General features: G+C 38.6%; 1 protein-coding gene across 1 annotated transcript; it reads left to right on the top strand.

Moving 5' to 3' along the window:
• Window positions 1-5011: 5011 nt before the first annotated feature.
• LOC146570039 (phospholipase A2 inhibitor subunit B-like) lies at window positions 5012-13686 on the top strand. Its single transcript, XM_085282813.1, has 8 exons — window positions 5012-6115; window positions 6213-6375; window positions 6811-6924; window positions 8575-8649; window positions 8911-11219; window positions 11323-11402; window positions 12718-13209; window positions 13497-13686. The coding sequence occupies exons 2-5, from the start codon at window positions 6228-6230 to the stop codon at window positions 9291-9293; spliced, it is 720 nt and encodes a 239-aa protein (XP_085138939.1). The 5' UTR covers window positions 5012-6115; window positions 6213-6227; the 3' UTR covers window positions 9294-11219; window positions 11323-11402; window positions 12718-13209; window positions 13497-13686.
• The last annotated feature ends 3513 nt before the right edge of the window (window positions 13687-17199 follow it).

Genomic DNA, 17199 nt, shown 5'->3' with positions numbered 1-17199 from the left:
GGACATACACAGAATAGAAATTGCGTTACTCTCAAACCCTAGTGATTAGAAAAATGCAAATAAAAATAATTAAAAAGTAAAAATTTAAATAAATACAATACAATTTTACGTATAACAAAAAAAAGCTATGCAATATACAATATACAATATTCAAGTAAGAAGGCATAGTGGTGCAAAATAGGCAAATAGTGCAAATGGGGATTTAGTAGTGTACGGTAAGAGATAGTGTAACAACAAAGTCTTATGAGGTCCAATGCTTAAGCAGTCCAATGCTCCACAAAGTGACTGGAGCAGGCCAGTGAGTGCGTCAGAGAGTGAGTGTGTGTGTGTGTGTGACAGAGTTCAGTGAGACCGTGGTGGAGAAGAGGGGAGAGGGGGGCAGAATCGGGAGGGAGTTTAGCTTCCTGACAGCCTGATGGATGAAGCTGTCCTTCAGTCTGCTGGTCCTGGCCTGGAGACTCCGCAGTCTCCTCCCTGACGGCAGCAGCTTGAAGAAGCTTTGCATTGGGTGCGTGGGATCAGCCGCTATGCAAAGGGCTTTTTTAGTGAGACGGGTGCTGTAAATGTCCTGGAGGGAGGGGAGAGAGACACCAATGATCCTCTCTGCAGCTCTCACTATGCGTTGGAGGGTTCTATAGCAGAAACTCATTTTGAGTCCAGTCTTTGAATGGCGACCCATGCAAGTCCCTCACCTCACTGACTATCATTCTCTTAAGGGCTTTATAAATCTGAAGCATTGTTGTTCTTAAAACAACAATTTAAGTGTGTTGTTTGTTAATATTTCCAGAAAATATGCGTAACTAACTGTAACGAAAGGAACACAGAAATTGTCAGATGACATTAAAGTGGCTGAGTGTAAGAGAGTGTTATGGACAGTGCAAAAAAGTAGCTTCACTGAGACCGTACATATAAGCCACACAATTTAAAGAAAACACACAAGAATCTTATTTTCAGGGGACTATGAGAGGATTTTGATTGACATCTGATGTTTTGAGTTTCCACGGACACGCTATACGGCGTCCAGAGGACGGTCTGTGTATTCAACCTCACCTCTGGCGCCGGCGCCCACCTCTCAATTTGAAATGCATGTAGACATTGAGGGTTCTCAGGAGGGGCCGTGCTGACACCTGCTGCTCTCCGACAGGAAGCTGCCCCTCTCATGGTCCTCCTTGGGCTCTCGCGCTTTGCGGACCTCTGGATGTCTGGGGCCTGGGTCTCCTCTATGCCTGCTTCATGCTCTGGGAGACGGGGCTATGGACCCCCACATCCTCGATGGTGAAACCTTTTGAATACAAGCGTGCTCATCCACACAGGTGTACACATGGGTGCTCACAGACACAAGCTATATCTTTCTTGGCTGCTTCCTCAAAACACATTGTGTGCTGTCAGTCTTGTGTGCTGCGCAACAACATTCCAACTAGGGCTGGGACAACGCGTCGACGTAATCGATTACGTCGATGCAAAAAATACGTCGACGTAAAAAAATCTGCGTCGATGCGTCGTCACTTTCAAAAAAAGACATGGCGGCAGCGAGTAGCGGAATCATGAGTGAGGTAGTTGCAGTCAACTTAAATCACTCCACCCGAACACGCAGTTCTACAGTATGGGGATATTTTAACAGAAAAGGAAGTGATTCAGTCGTTTGCCGGCTTTGTGAGGTGGAAATGGCCTATCATAAAAGCACGACGGCTATGCACCAGCACCTCAAACGACGGCATCCAGGAGCAGCTTCTGCAAAGGACAAACCACCGTAAGTTTTCAACTTTTTCACTAACGCTAGTTTTTACCCGTTAATTCATGCAGACCGCCCCCCCACGTAGACGTACACTCACTCATAGACACAGAGATAAGCACCCAACCTCCGTAAATGCAAAACTCATTTAAGCTGCTGAGCAGTAACATATAGCAGCTGCTGTTGTTATTGTTTTTTTTTTGTGGCCCATGCTGGCAAAATGAGTCGGAATGCACGCAGGCTGATTATCAGAATCGGCGAAAGACAAAAATGTGAGACAGCGAATTGGCCGCAGGAGAAATGTTAACAAGGATAATGCACCACCTGCTAAACGTAGCCGTCGTGGACACTGTTACAACATTGTTAAAGTGCTTGCAAAAGCAAAATGACAATGAACTCTTGATTTGTCAAATTTAATGTGTTTCATCCTATTTGAACGCTGTTTTTATACATTATGCTTCTCCAGCTTGATCTTATAGGTCAAAGTTATGCCATCTAATGACTAGAAAGCAGTGCACCAGTAAAGGTGCCATCAGCTATGGCTGTTTAAACATTATCTTTTCCAGCCATCATGATTACTGCATATCATATGTTCAACATTGGGGATTATTATTAACCTCTTACTGTTATGCTATGAAAGCACATGGCATAACAGTGTGTGTGTGTGTGTGTGTGTGTGTGTGTGTGTGTGTGTGTGTGTATCTATCTAGCTCAACCAGATCCTTATCAAATTATTTTGATATTATGCTTTCCATATAAGTATTTTGTAATTATTCGAATTCATCTGTGTGCTGTGTGTGATTTATGATTTCAGGAATAAACAGAAAAGTCTGGAGGACTACTGTCAGAGAAGAAGTACACCATGCACCCCCCCAGGAGGTGGCTGTACTTACTGAGAGCGTCTTAGCTATGATTTTAAAAGACAAGAGACCACTTGCTGTGGGTGAGGGATTCAAAGAAATGCTGACCACTTTCCAACCAGGTTACACTCTGCCGTCTAGGCGTCATTTTACAAGCATGATGGAGAGAAAGTATGAAACTTCAGTGGAGAAACTAAGGAATGAACTAAAAAAAGCCACATCCAAAATCTCCCTTACCACTGATGCTTGGACAAGTCTGGTCACAGAGTCCTACTTAGGGGTAACTTGTCATTTCATTATTTGTTCAAAGACGCCATTGCTGCTGTTTGTATATTATTAATTTTTTGCTATGATTTCCTTTGTTATATTTGTTTTGCAAAACATTTAATTTTTTGTTAAAAACAGAAGATTGTAGTACAATGTTATTGTGGATTTTGTTTTGTGAATGAAGAGCACTTTTTGGCAGAAAGCAAAGTGAATGTTACATTTTGTTTGTTTAAAGACACCATTGTTGCTATTTATTTGAAATGTTTTGTTAACTTTTCCTTAATTTTATATATGTTTGCACATTTCATTTCTTGTTAAATGCTATCTCTATTGTATTGATTGTACGACCTCTACAACTTTATTTTGCAATTATTATTATTTTTTATTAAAAGGTCTTCAAATGAATAAATTTGTGTTTTTCATTTATATACATAAATTAATAAATGTGAAATTGCTATACAAGTCAAATAATGGGGGAAAAATCGTTAATCGAATCGAATCGAAATCGAATCGGATTGAAAAATGAATCGTTAGATTAATCGATGCATCGAAAAATTAATCGCTAGATTCATCGATTAGGATAATAATCGTTTTGCCCAGCCCTAATTCCAACTGGTGTTGGCCCGAGGGGCCGATGGCGCGATATGGCAGCCTCGCTTCTGTCAGTCAGTGAATGTGAGAGTGAATGAATAGTGGCATTTTAAAGCGCTTTGGGTGCCTTGAAAAGCGCTATATAAATCCAATCCATTATCATTACACGTTATAGGTTATTGCAATGGTGTTGTGTTTATTGTATTGCTTTCTTCTTGAACCAAACAGGACATGCTAAAAGAAAAAGAAAAAAAAGTGGATACGTGTATGTTTCTATCTTTCCAGGCCAGAGACAGGAAGGTGGCTAGAGGTCTGGACGGTGCACAACTTTATGGCTCCACTGCTCACCATTCCAACATGATACATTTCAAAGAAATATAAATGACCTGGTTTCAAAAAAGTAATGTCTATTCATTGTTTCGCTTTAAAATTTGATCACATCTGAAAACATGCACAATGAATTGATAAAAAACAACAAATGAATTGTAACTGAATAGAATCTGAGGCTTGTGGGGATAGGTTAATTGGATAATCCAAATTGTCACTAGGTGTGAATGTGCAAGTGAATGTGAGTGCGAATGGTTGTCTGTCCCTGTGTGTTGGCCCTGCGACAGACTGGCGACCTGTCCAGGGTGGACCCTGCCTCTCGCCCTATGACAGCTGGGATAGGCTCCAGCGCCCCCCGCGACCCTGAAAAGGATAAGCGGAAGCGAATGGATGGATGGATGGATGGATAGAATCTGAGGCAGTAGCAATAGTTTAATAGCTTAATTGAAAAAAGAAACATTTTGATCATCTGTCATCTGAAAGTGCACAATCTTAATAATAATAATAATAATAATAATAACTTTATTTATAAAGCGCTTTCAAACAAAGTGCTGTACAACTGTTTAAAACTAAAGAGATAAAAAAATAATAATAATAATAAAAAGCGATACATAGCAATACACGTAAAAGACACAATACAAGTTAAAAATAGTAAGAATTTAAAAACTAAAAGCCATAGAATTAAGACTTGTAAGATAAGGTGAACAAATGTGTCTTCAGCTTAGTTTTAAAAACCTCCACGGAGCATGCCTGCCTAACATCTTGAGGGAGGGTGTTCCACAGAAACGGGGCATGAAAAGAAAAAGCACGCTCTCCAATTGTCTTTTTTCTGGCTCTAGGAACCTTTAGAAGGCCAGAGTCCTGAGATCGGAGAGCACGGGATGGAACGTAAAGATGTAAAAGGTCGGAGAGGTATGAATCTTAGTGATTCAATCCTATCAAAGCCATCAGTGCAGAAAACCATAAGAGTATATACATTATTAAAATATATAATTTATAATAAAGACACACTATTAAGCATTAGTAAGGTATTAGTAAGTGTTTCAGTCATCATTCATAAAACATTATAAAGCATTACTCCTCCTTTCTAAAAAACTGATATAAATGTTTATTCTTGATTAATAGGTTCATGTATCATGCATATATAATATATAACTGTGATCAAAGTATTTACATGTATACTATTAAGTTCACATGCACTATTAAGATTAAGGTATGAGCTCATTTTTTGTGAATTTATTAATAGAGAATTTTATAAAAACTTATTTGATTATTATTTTATGTACTTATTTTTTTTTAATTCATAGTTAATTCAGGCAATTACTGGTAGTCATTTAACCATTTTGTGTGACTTCATCTAAATTGATTATTATGTTTACCTTATAAAGCATTTATTAATGAAAATCAAGTAGCTCACAAAGTCTTGGTTATCTTGACAACAGAAAAATGACAGACAAATCAAAAAGAGATACAAAACATACCAATATTTATTGCCAGGTGTAAATGTCAACCCCCAGAGATTTGCAGAAGATTGCAACGTAAGTTGGAACAGCGTCTAAGATGGTAAGAGGGGTTTAAGACAGAAAGAGAAGTTGGAGCTACAGGATATCTTACCTTTAAAATACTGAAGCTTCTTCATTTAAAATAAAATATGAATGAGATTATCACAAAAGTAACTGTTTCACAGAGCCTCACGAACAGTTGTAAACACTATAAACAAAATGCCCATTATATTAAGCCAATAAGCAGGAAAATGTCTCTGGGATGTTTTTAATTACTTTAGTTGATTCCTAAAGTTCAACTTTCCTCAGGTCTGTAGTCTGTTACCGAGCTTTAGTAAGATAACTCAGCACCCACTCAGGTTCAGGTCCAAAATGCTCCTGAATTAGTCAAAATAGTAAGAGTGATGTTGTTCTTTCACACATGTAAAGTCAGCTTAAATAAACAAATTACAAGACACTTTGGAGCTGAATATAACTTTATAAATTACATAATAAGGAGGAGCAATACTTTATAAGTGATAAATAAAGCACTTACTAACACCTAGTTAATCCTTTATAGTGTGTAATTATTATAAAGTGTTATCAAATGATGTTGCTTGAATGGACGTTTGTCTATACACACTTTAGTCTTTCTCAGACCTTTTTTGTTACAAAGAGGAAGGCTTTGGGCCTCATAGTTTTTTTGTCTCTTTTCTGCCTTGTTTCCAATCAAATACTCACCTGGTTTTTATTTCCTCTTCAACGAGTGGCTCATATATTTTTGACTTTGAGTTCTGAGCTGTATTTGTTTGAAAGCAGCACACAAAGCAGCCCAGTGGATAACTGCTTGTATACTGGTGAGTTTTTATTATATTTTAATGTTAATACCATTTAACAAATTAACATCTCTGAATAACTTTGAAAACCTTTAACACCTTCTTGTTTATCTTTAAGCTCTGCATTTAAACAATGATGGCATGGCTCCAATTTTGTATCCTTTTCCTGGTGGCTCCAATTGGGTACAGTCAGAATCCAGGTCCTCGTGGTCCCAAAGGAGACAGTGGACTTCCTGGACCAGCTGGTCCACCTGGAGTACCAGGACCAGTAGGTCAAAAAGGTGAGCAATAATCCTACAAACCACAAGACTACTGACCAGATACTATTTATAGTTTATCTAAAGCTTGTTACAATTCTTTTGTATAGCCAAATAAGTTTTCATGATGTATCAACAGAGGCTTATGCTACAAAGTATGAATGGCAGTGACACTGAATGAGCATTTTATGACATCAGATAGTGGAGGCTCAATATATTTATACTTCTATATACACTTTATACTTAGATATATGGTTAAGTGCATTAAATATGGTCTTTTTTTGGTGCTGACGTGAAGCTAAAATTCCCATTTGAGTAGTGATTAATTAATAATAAGGTATTTAACTGCTTTTTAGCTCTGTATAACCAGTTTCCTAACGTTGTGAGAGAATTTTTCCTCTTTGGGCTGTGAGTGAATATCTGAACATATGGTATGATACTTCCATACCTGCTTTAAAGGAGATACTGGAGTTAATGGACCAGTTGGACCTCCTGGACTACCTGGAAACCGTGGATTTGTTGGACCACCTGGACTTCCTGGACAATCTGGAAAAGATTCTGACTGCAGAACAGGTGAAGATCAATTTTTATTAGTTTCATTAGTTACTAAGTTTTATTTTTCATTTTTGCACACAAGGGCAGCACCAACTACTTTCTTTGCTATGAAACATTCCCATAGATGCATTCAGTGTCCTTAACCATTGTAACTTTGTTTCTTTCAGTCCAACCACTCGTTGTATCTATCTGTCGTAAATGCCGTACAGGGGGCTGTACTCCCATTATTTTTCCTCTTCTTGCTGCTCTTCTGCCTGAGATATTCACTAAGCACATAATTGGTTGTGGCCATGTTTTTGATGTACTCATGGATCTTTGTTGTCTTCTCCTGGACAGTGGTTCTCACTAGTCCTTGATTTCCTTGCTTCCGCTTGAGTATAGAGTCTCTGGGTGTTGGACTTGAGGTGAAACCAACACAAGTACTAAAATCAAGGACTATGCCAAATAAAAATCTATTGAGGCAAGCATGAGTGTAGTAGGACTTGTACTAGGCATATCAATGGCAGTGATAGGAGCTGACTCTGACGATTGAATGGACTGACAGGAGCAAAAGTAAAAACAACCTCTGTTAAATTTGATGCAGAATTTTAAATGTAATTTATACAAATTACTTTTACCATTTTAATCAGTAGGGTTTATTAATATCAAATTGTTGTTTTATATAGTGTCACTACTCACAGCAGTCCTCTTGGCACTTCACTGCATACACTATATTACTCTGTTTATGCTGGGGTACCTGATCCTTGGTTTAGAACGATATTTAGTGTAATGTGTTTTGGAATGTGAAAGACACAGAAATGTGGTATTTGAAAAAATGCATCTTAGCTATAATTTTAATTGATTACTTACGGAGCCCCGCAGGGGACACGGGAGAAAAAAAAATTAAGACGGACTTTTGCAAGATCTCGCAAAACAAACTCGGGATCTCGCAAAAGTATTGCGAGATCTCGCAAAAGTTTCAGCCGCATTCTCCGGAGGCCGCCAGCTCGAAGCCGACCGGGAGGTCGAGGCACGATGTGCCGGGAAAGCGGTGTTCCTCCCGGCTGTAGTAGGTCTCGACCTCCCGTTAGCTTCGAGCTAGTGGGTGTCACATCTCCAAAAACGTCGGAGCACTTTTGCAAATATGTGATGTCTTGTAAACCGAGCAGGTATCTGACGTTTACACAACTACATTCACGCCTCAAAATATCTTAAAAGTGTATTTTGTGACCCAGAAAGAGTAATATTACAACTAAGTAGCTGCCGCCATTGTTGGAATTCAACTTTTGCGAGATCCCGAGTTTGTTTTGCGAGATCTCGCAAAAGTATTGCGAGATCTCGCAAAAGTCCGTCTTAATTTTTTTTTCTCCCATGTCCCCTGCAGGGCTCCGTAATTACTAGTGCTGTCAGCGTTAATCTCGTTAAAATGGAGTTCACGCCATAACCGCATTAACTTGGCAAATCTCCGTTAGTGAGTTAGCGCAGACTGATGGCGCTAACGCGTTAACGAGCTAACCGCGCTAATGAGCTAACCGTGCTAACGTGTTGACGCCGTGCATGATTAGAGATTTGACGCTCAAAAGAGAAAAACTAGCTTTTATTTAATAACAGTTTGCAATTTTAAACATACACAAAGAAATGTTGGTCCCAAATGACTACAACACTGATAATTTTATCTGTTTGATCTAGAGCTCTTTGGTTACATAGACCAGGACCTTCAAACCATTAGAGCCCTAAAGGAAACAATAACCAAGTTAGAGCTGGGTAAGTGTCATCAGCAGCAACAGGACATAGGTTTTACAGTAACTCCATCATTAATAACTCTGGGGGGTTTCCTTGTTTGCTTTTAAAATTTCAATTATCTTTCAGATTATTATTTAACATAATAATTTGAACTTTGAGCAATAAAGCTAAATGGAAGGATACATGGTGTGTAATGACTAGACGAAGCCTTTTTTCTGCTGGTTTCTTTAAAATAAAAGTAGTTCATTCCAATTTCTCTTTCTATGCTGCTTTCTTTTTCAGTTATAAACTACGATTTTGCCCGAAGAGTTGATGGAAAATATTTTGTGTCCAACAAGGAAAGAGGCTCTTTCCTCCAAGCTGTTGAGTTCTGCTCCCAGCGAGGATTAGAGCTGGCTTTGCCCCAGAGTGATAAAGAGAATAGCTTACTCACTGAAGTGTTTGAAAACAGTCCTAAAACAGTCTGGATTAATGTCAGCAATAGAAGAGCAGAGGGAAACTTTGGAGCTGATATGATAAACCGACCTCTGACCTTTACCAGCTGGGCAGAAGGGCAGCCAGACAAATCCATCCAGGATCCAAGCTGCACCACGCTGTCAGAAGACGGTGTTTGGAGAGTGACAAGTGAATGCTCTATGAATGCTTACATTGTTTGTCAGTTATAGAAATGCCTTTGATGACATGAAGTAAAGTGTAACTCTTTGGGTTCTGGTGTGGGGAAATCAAATGGAGTACAAATATGTAATCACACATCTATCTGGCGCAATTTTCCTATTCCTATAAAACAGGTCAAAACATTCTTTCAAATCTTTTATTACATTTTTAGGTAAAATGAAAAATTCTTTCGAGACCTGCAGTATTTAGTAACCATTCACCATACAGTAGCCATATTTATATTCATCCAGCAAAGTGAGAAGTCATGGAGGGTGTTCTGGTTTGGTGGCCCCAGCATCTCATCTCTGCTTTATTTGCATGACTTGATCAAACAACAAACTTGTTAGTGAGTGTGACATGGCTGGAATGAGAATTAGCAGCTCAAAGTCTGAGGCTAGTCTGTGGCTTGTTTCCAGATTTAAATGTATTGATTTTTTCAGCTTCCAAATGAATAAGCAGCTTGTAACCTGGAATGTAGCAGCAGTACATTATCATTTTGATTAAATCATTTCACCTTCATTACCTGAGCATGATTGTATCAATTTGTACATTGCACTTTCTAAGATTAAAATCATACATATATGTTTCACTAGATAAATGCTTTATAACCACAGTTTTATCATGAGAGAAATACTCAGACATGTAAAATGTTTAAATGTGGATGGTGGATTTGCAGGCAGATGTTAAAGAAATTTTAAGGTAAGTAACATTTTTTTTTCAAATAACTCTGTCATGTTCTTGGGTCTGTTGACCCAGCGTTTTAAGTTTTAGTTTATTTGGATGTTGTTTATGTTTAAGTTCATTAGATTAGCGAAGTTCATTTGGTTATTAGACTCCTTGTGTTTTCTTCCCCTGTATTTAAGTTTCCCTCACCCTTTGTGTTTCACGCTGCGTGTCTTATGTTATCAAGTTTGTATTATCATGTCTGTCTCATGTTTCCTGTTTTATTTTGAAGGAGTCGTGTGTTCTTTGTTCATTGTATTTAGTTTCACTTCCCTTGTACTATCATTAGGCTCATGTCAGTCAGCTGTTCCTCCATGTGTTCCCACTTCCCCTAATCACCTCCTGTGTATTTAAGTCCTCTGTTTTCAGTGTGTCATTGTCAGGTTGTCTGTTGTCCTTTGTGTCATGTTTCCAGGTTCTGTGCTCTAGGTATTTTTGTGTCCATGTTAGGGTTCATGTTTTGGGTTTCTGTGTTATCTTAGCTCTCCCAGTTTAGGTTATTGTTTAGCTTCTCCTCTGCCTTTTGTTTTGTAATGTTTTCACCAGCCTTAATAAACGGCTCGCTTTCTGTTAACATTTAAGTTTTGTTTCATGCTGTCTGCATTTTGGGTCCTTTTCATAATACATACAGTCTGCCTCTGCCAGAATGTAACAAACACTTCTACTAAAGCAATGCCTTTGTGCTAGTCAATTTTGTTATGACCAATAGTGGATTTGTGTCTGATGTTATTCTCATACAGTTGAGCAAATATTTTGTACTACCACATGTAAGAAATGTTCCTATTTTGGTAGTAACATCCAGGCATAGACTATGTGAATCTTCTTGTCTTTAAGTTTTTATATAAGTAATTTGTGCATAGATAAAAAATCATTTAATATTTTAAAAATATATTAAATTGTGATTTTGGTGGATCATCTGTCTGCACTATCAGTTTTAAGTAAATTTAAATTGAATACTTTTAAAATAACAGGTTCCTTTTGAAGAAAACATTTGTAAAGCCTGACATTTGTTTGTAATAATGGTCAAAGCTTTTTATAGCATTTTTTCTGTATGTGTAATCTACAGATTAAAAAATAATTCAAGAGAATAACCACTGTAAGCGTTGAATCTGGCTAAACGTGGCCATTGGACTCCAAAACTGATGGATGTAGTTTCATTAAGGGGAGGAGCTAAAGGAGTGAGAATCAGGCTCATCAGTGACATGCTTCTTGAGGTATGATGATTATTTAGACCTTTGGCTTCAGCATGCACTTTGTTGGCAGTCACCCATATAGTTTATACTCATTTCGATACTTTATCTATGTTTTCTTAAATAGGACATGCAATCAAAGTATGGAGAGAAGTACCCATCGACTGAACCTGGGAGAGAGAAGAGGACCTTTTCATGGCGTCTGGTGTAAGTAATTCAGCATCTTGACCATGTAACAAAAATGAAATCCACACTGATCATAGTGTGGATTTTAAAATAGGGCATTTACTTGCTCCTGCAATACTCATTGTAAGTTAAATTTGTAAATATAAATATATATGCACTTTAAGTTAAACCTTGCTCAATAATCACCCCATATCACACCCATATCAATGACCAGTTCAGCACAGGTGTTGGACATTGTAAAATGCTCCTTGGAAAATTCAACTAATGAACATAGCACAAGGTTAAAATTTGGTTATCACATAATTTTCTTACACTGAACGAGAATAAGACCGAAGTCATAGTTTTTGATAGTCACGCTCCGCCAGACCAGTTAGCTGATGCCCTCGCATGTCTTCTCGCAAGCCATCTCTCGCTCACTGTAAGAAACCTCGGAGTATTACTGGAAAGCTCTTTTAAACTAGAGAAACAGGTCTCCATTGTGGTAAAAACAGTTTTTACCAGCTGTGCCAGATATCTAAAGCAAAGCTGTTCCTTCCTCTAAAGGACCTTGAAAAGCTTATCCACGCATTTATCACGTCCAGACTGGACTACTGTAACTCCCTCTACTTGGGCCTCCAACACTCTTCTCTTTACCGGCTTCAGTTAGTTAAAAATGCAGCTGTGCATCTCTTAACAGGTACTAGAATCTATCATCACATCACTCCAATTTTAGCCAACTTATATTGACTCCCTGTTAAATATCATATAGATTTTTAAATTATTTTGTTTACTTTTAAAATTCTAAACAATTTAGCGTCCAGCTATCTATCCAAACGCCTCCATTTTTACAATCCCAATAGAGCAGTAAGATCTTCCAATGAGATGCTCCTAACACAACCTAGGTCTCGACTGAAATCCAGAGGTGACCGGGCCTTTGCAACCGTAGCACCTAGACTCTGGAATAACCACCCTGTTTATATTCGTACCTCTGTGTCGTCTTTTAAATTGTGCCCTAAAACTTATTTTTTTACTTTGGCTTTTAATTCAAACTAGTTGGCTGTTATCTGGCTTGTTGTGTTGTCACCTATTGTTTCTTGCCCTGTTTTGTCTTAATTGTTTTGTTTTAATTGTCTCATGCTTTTACTCTGTCTGACTGTGAAGCACTTTGGTCAACTTCGTTGTTTTTAATATGTGCTATATATATTTTTTACTTTGAGTACTTTGAGCTATATTTGTTTGAAAGCAGCGCATGAAGCAGCCTAGTGGATAATTGCTTGTATATTGGTGAGTTTCTATTATATTTTAGTGTTAATACCATCCATTGATCCATCCATTCGCTTCCGCTTATCCTTTTCAGGGTCGCGGGGGCGCTGGAGCCTATCCCAGCTGTCATAGGGCGAGAGGCAGGGTACACCCTGGACAGGTCGCCAGTCTGTCGCAGGGCAGTGTTAATACCATTTAACAAATTAACATCTCTGAATAACTTTGAATACCTTTAACACCTTCTTGTTTATCTTTAAGCTCTGCATTTATAGGTTCATTATATTTATACAAATTACTTTTAGATATATGGTTAAATGTAATTATTGTGGTCTTTTTGTGGTGCTGACATAAGGCTAAAATTCCAGTTTGAGTGATTTTGAGCTCCATATAACCAGTTTCCTAATGTGGTGAGAGAATTTTACTCTTCAGACTGCAAGTGAATATTTGAACATATACGATCACAGCTGATACTTCTATACATGCTTTAAAGGAGATACTGGACTTGATGAACCACCTGGTTTAGCTGGAATAATTGGACCACATGGAATGACTGGACCATCTGGAAAACGTGCAGACTGCTGAGCAGGTGGTAATCAGTTTTTATCAGATTCATTAGTTTTTAAGTTGCATTTTTTATTTTTACACAATTAAATCATTTTGTATTAATTAAATTAATGGTTGATTTTGTATATGCTAAACAAAAAACTAAAAAATCCAAAACAACAACAACAACCTCAAAAAGGATTGTTAGGTGACCTTCCTAAAACTGCAAAACCTTATGCATGTCAGGTCTATGCCACGAGCTCATGTGTTAATAAGTGTGTGTGTATCTCTCTATCTATCTGTATATATGTGTGTGTCTGTTTGATCCAGATCTCATTGGTTCCATGGACCAGGACCATCAAACCATTACATCCTTAAAAGAAAGCATATCTAAGATAGAGCTGACTAACTGTCATCAAGAGCAACTAGACATGAATTTTACAGTAGGGGGAACATTTTTATCTGTTTTGAAACATGTTCCAACTCTGGCTTGTTTGGTTTTTAAATGTAAATTATTTTTCAGACATTTATTTAACATTGTAATTTGAACAATAAAGTAAAATGAAAGGATACATCATGTGTGATAGCTAGACAAAACCTTTTTTACTGCTGTTTTTAACAAAATAAATAAAAGTAGTTCGTTCAGATTTCTTCTCTCTATGCTTCTGTTTTTCAGTTAAACTACAATTTTCAAGATTCAAGAATCAAGATTCAAGAGCTTTATTGTCAATACAGTAGTATACACAGTATACAGTGCATGCTGTTTCACCCTAAGCCCCCCATGGTGCATTTATAAATATATAAAGGATATATCTCCAAGAGATATAAAACTACTAATTAAAAATAAATAACACGCTAAGTTTTAGTAAAAATTAAGGGGGAAAAAGTTACTAATTACTAACTATATAATTCTATACAATACTATAATGGTAACTATACAATATTAACTGTACGATAAACAAAGACAGGACAGGGACAATACAAAGTGGAATGTGCAGTAGGTATTGAATACCAGTTTCAAGTTATTGTCAGGACATTATTGACGAGACATGACAAAGACGTGCAAAATACAAAATGTGCAAATACAATATAATTTAGGTGTGTGTTCAGAACTATGTGACTGAGTGTACAAATAAGCATATTGTTCCCAGGTCCAGTTTGTAGTGGATTTGTGGTAGTTTTTGTTGTTTTTGAGTCTTTTGATGATTATTGTAAGGTGTTTGTAGAGGTGTATGTTTACATCAGTCCTTTTTGTGGTAGTGAGTTGAGGGCTCTGACTGCTTGGGGGAAGAAGCTCTTGCAGTGTCTGGTTGTTATGGTTTTAATGCTGCGAAACCGTCTGTCAGATGGAAGGAGGGAGAACAGTGCATGTGAGGGGACGAAATTGTCCTTCACTATGCTGTTTGCACGTCGAATGATGTGTCTGTCATAGAGTTGGGAGATGGATGTGAGAGGGCTTCCAATGATCGTCTGTGCTGTCCTCACTATCCACTGCAGAGACTTCTTTTCAGCGAGGGTGCAGTTCCCATACCAGATAGCAATGTAGCAGCAGAGGACGGTCTCATTGGTTCCCCGGTAAAATTATGTGAGGGTAGGAGAAGGGAGACTGGCCTTCTTTAATTTCCTAAGAAAGTGAAGACGTTGTTGAGCTTTCTTCATGATGGTGGTGGTGTTAAGGTTCCAGAAGAGATCATCTGATGTGTGCACACCCAGGAACTTCACACTGTTGACCATCTCAACAGCAGATCCGTTGTTGTGCAGTGGGGTGTGGGTCATTGAGCTCTTCCTGAAGTTAACAACCATCTCTTTAGTCTTCTGAACATTTAGAGACAGGTTGTTATTCTGACACCAGTCTACCGGGTGTTGTACCTCCTCTCTGTATTCAAACTCATCGTTGTTGGTGCTAAGACCCACCACTGTTGTGTCATCTGCAAACTTGATGATGTGGTTTGAGCTGTACTGTGCAGTACAGTCATGTGTTAGCAGGGTGAATAGAAGTGGGCTAAGCACACACCCCTGCGGCGATCCTGTGCTCAGCCTGATGACTTTGGAGGTTTTATTTCCTATGAAGACAGACTGGAGCCTGTCAGTTAGGAAGTCCAAGATCCAATTGCAGAGGGAGGTGTTTATTCCTAGTGAGTCCAACTTCTTTACCAGCTCCTGTGTTGAATGCTGAGCTGAAGTCAATAAACAACTTAATAATAAACAACTTTTTGTCGAGATGGGAGAGAGAAAGGTGAAGAGCAGATGAGATGGCATCATCTGTGGATGATGGTATGTTATGTTGGCGATAAGCAAACTGTAGTGGGTCCAGATTCAGTGGAAGCTGAGTTTTCATGTGCCTCAATACCTGCCTCTCAAAGCACTTAGTGATGATGGGCGTAAGTGCCACCGGCCGGTAGTCACTGAGGCAGGATACAGTGGACTTCTTTGGCACTGGGATGATTTTTGTGGTTTTGAGGCATGCAGGTACCACAGCTGAGCTCAGTGATGTGTTTAGGATGTCCGTGATTTCCCAACAATGATTTCTCAGCACATGACAGCACAAATGAACTAGCTAATAGATGAGATGCATCCAGAATGGCTCACCAAAAGTCGAAATGTCCCCAGAAAGGACCAGTCCCATGGAACAACCAACAAATGACCTGCCTCAGCATGACATGAAAGCGAATACAAGAAAGTCTATGACACAGTACTTTATACATGCATCCTGGAATGGTTAGACCTGTACAAGATCCACATGACCCAAAACGAATTCAATGGGGACGTGAAAACAACACTAGAGGCAAATGTCAAGCCAGCTGCTCAAATCACCATAAACTGTGGGATTTACCAATGAGATGCTCTGTCCTCACTGCCGCTCTTCATAGGCCTGAACCCTGCAGCCAGATCATTAACAAGACTGAAGGGAGCAAGTATTATTCACCTCCTTTAAAGGGATGACATAATCACTGATCCATAACACCAGGATCTACAGTAATGACATCGGAATGTCATTCAGACTGGAAAAGTATAGCTGAATGGTAACAAATACAAGAAAGGGAGTCAGAAATGAGACGAATGCAGTACCCAAAAGCAACACTAGACACTGAGGATCGCTATGAGTACCTTGGAATCCCACAGGCGAACAGGAACCATGGAAGAGCCATTAGGAAAGCTGCAAATGCAACCAGAGATGATCATGTGCTTAGTGAGCACCTCGGGCAGCAGAAACCCAAGAAAGAAGAGGAGCAAGAAGAGAAACTACAATGGAAGGACAGAATGCTGCACAATGTGTCCCACCAGGAGATAGAAGAAGTGATTGATATCGAGCAATCCTACCAATGGCTGAAGAAAGCTGGACTGAAAGACAGAATAGAAAAAACCTTCATTATCCCACGGATTAGAAATTTGGGTGTTACACAGCTCTTATAGCAAGGTAGATCTAAACAAAAGTAGTCCCATATACATAAGCAACCGAAATTCGAACAGATAAAAAATGTACTGAGATATATATAGAATGTACAGGGATATGTATAAAATGTACCGAGACAGCACAGAGGACCTAGTCATGCCAGCAAAGGAACAAGCTCTAAGCACAAGATCAATAAAAGCTGGGGTCTATCACATCTGGCAAGACCCCAGGTGCAGGCGGTGTAACGATGCCCCTGAGACAATCCATTACATGCTAGCAGGCCACGCATACAGGTAATGCCACAACCAAGTAGCTGGCATAGTATGCAGGCCTCTGTTCAGACCATACCCCACTGCAATGGCTCCATTGCATGAAGGATGTGAATGCTCAGATCAATCAATCAATCGATTTTATTTATATAGCACTTTTAAAAACAACAACTGTTGACCAAAGTACTTTACAATAAAATAATCAGATACAATTTAAAAGGAAAGTAAAATGAAAGATAAGAAAATAATAAGAATAAAATAATGACAGACTCATACAGAATTAAAAGCCAAAGAGTAAAAATGGGTCTTTAAACAAATTTTAAAAGTATCCAGTGTTGGAGAGGTCCTGATATGTAAAGGCAGTTTATTC

The sequence above is a fragment of the Mchenga conophoros genome, linkage group LG7 (assembly GCF_057382185.1).
Source record: "Mchenga conophoros isolate Kocher_MC1m ecotype Shallow Benthic linkage group LG7, M_conophoros_male_GT1.1, whole genome shotgun sequence".
In the NCBI taxonomy this organism is placed as follows: Eukaryota; Metazoa; Chordata; class Actinopteri; order Cichliformes; family Cichlidae; genus Mchenga; species Mchenga conophoros.
Note: the sequence above shows the minus strand (reverse complement) of the source record. Positions and strands in the feature narration are given on the sequence as shown.

Excerpts from the sequence above, each read along its gene's own strand:
- LOC146570039 (XM_085282813.1), top strand. The coding sequence starts at position 6,228 with ATGATGGCATGGCTCCAATTTTGTATCCTTTTCCTGGTGGCTCCAATT. Across the intron at positions 6,376-6,810 it reads AGGACCAGTAGGTCAAAAAG|GAGATACTGGAGTTAATGGA; the intron begins GTGAGCAATAAT and ends CCTGCTTTAAAG. Across the intron at positions 8,650-8,910 it reads AATAACCAAGTTAGAGCTGG|TTATAAACTACGATTTTGCC; the intron begins GTAAGTGTCATC and ends TTTCTTTTTCAG.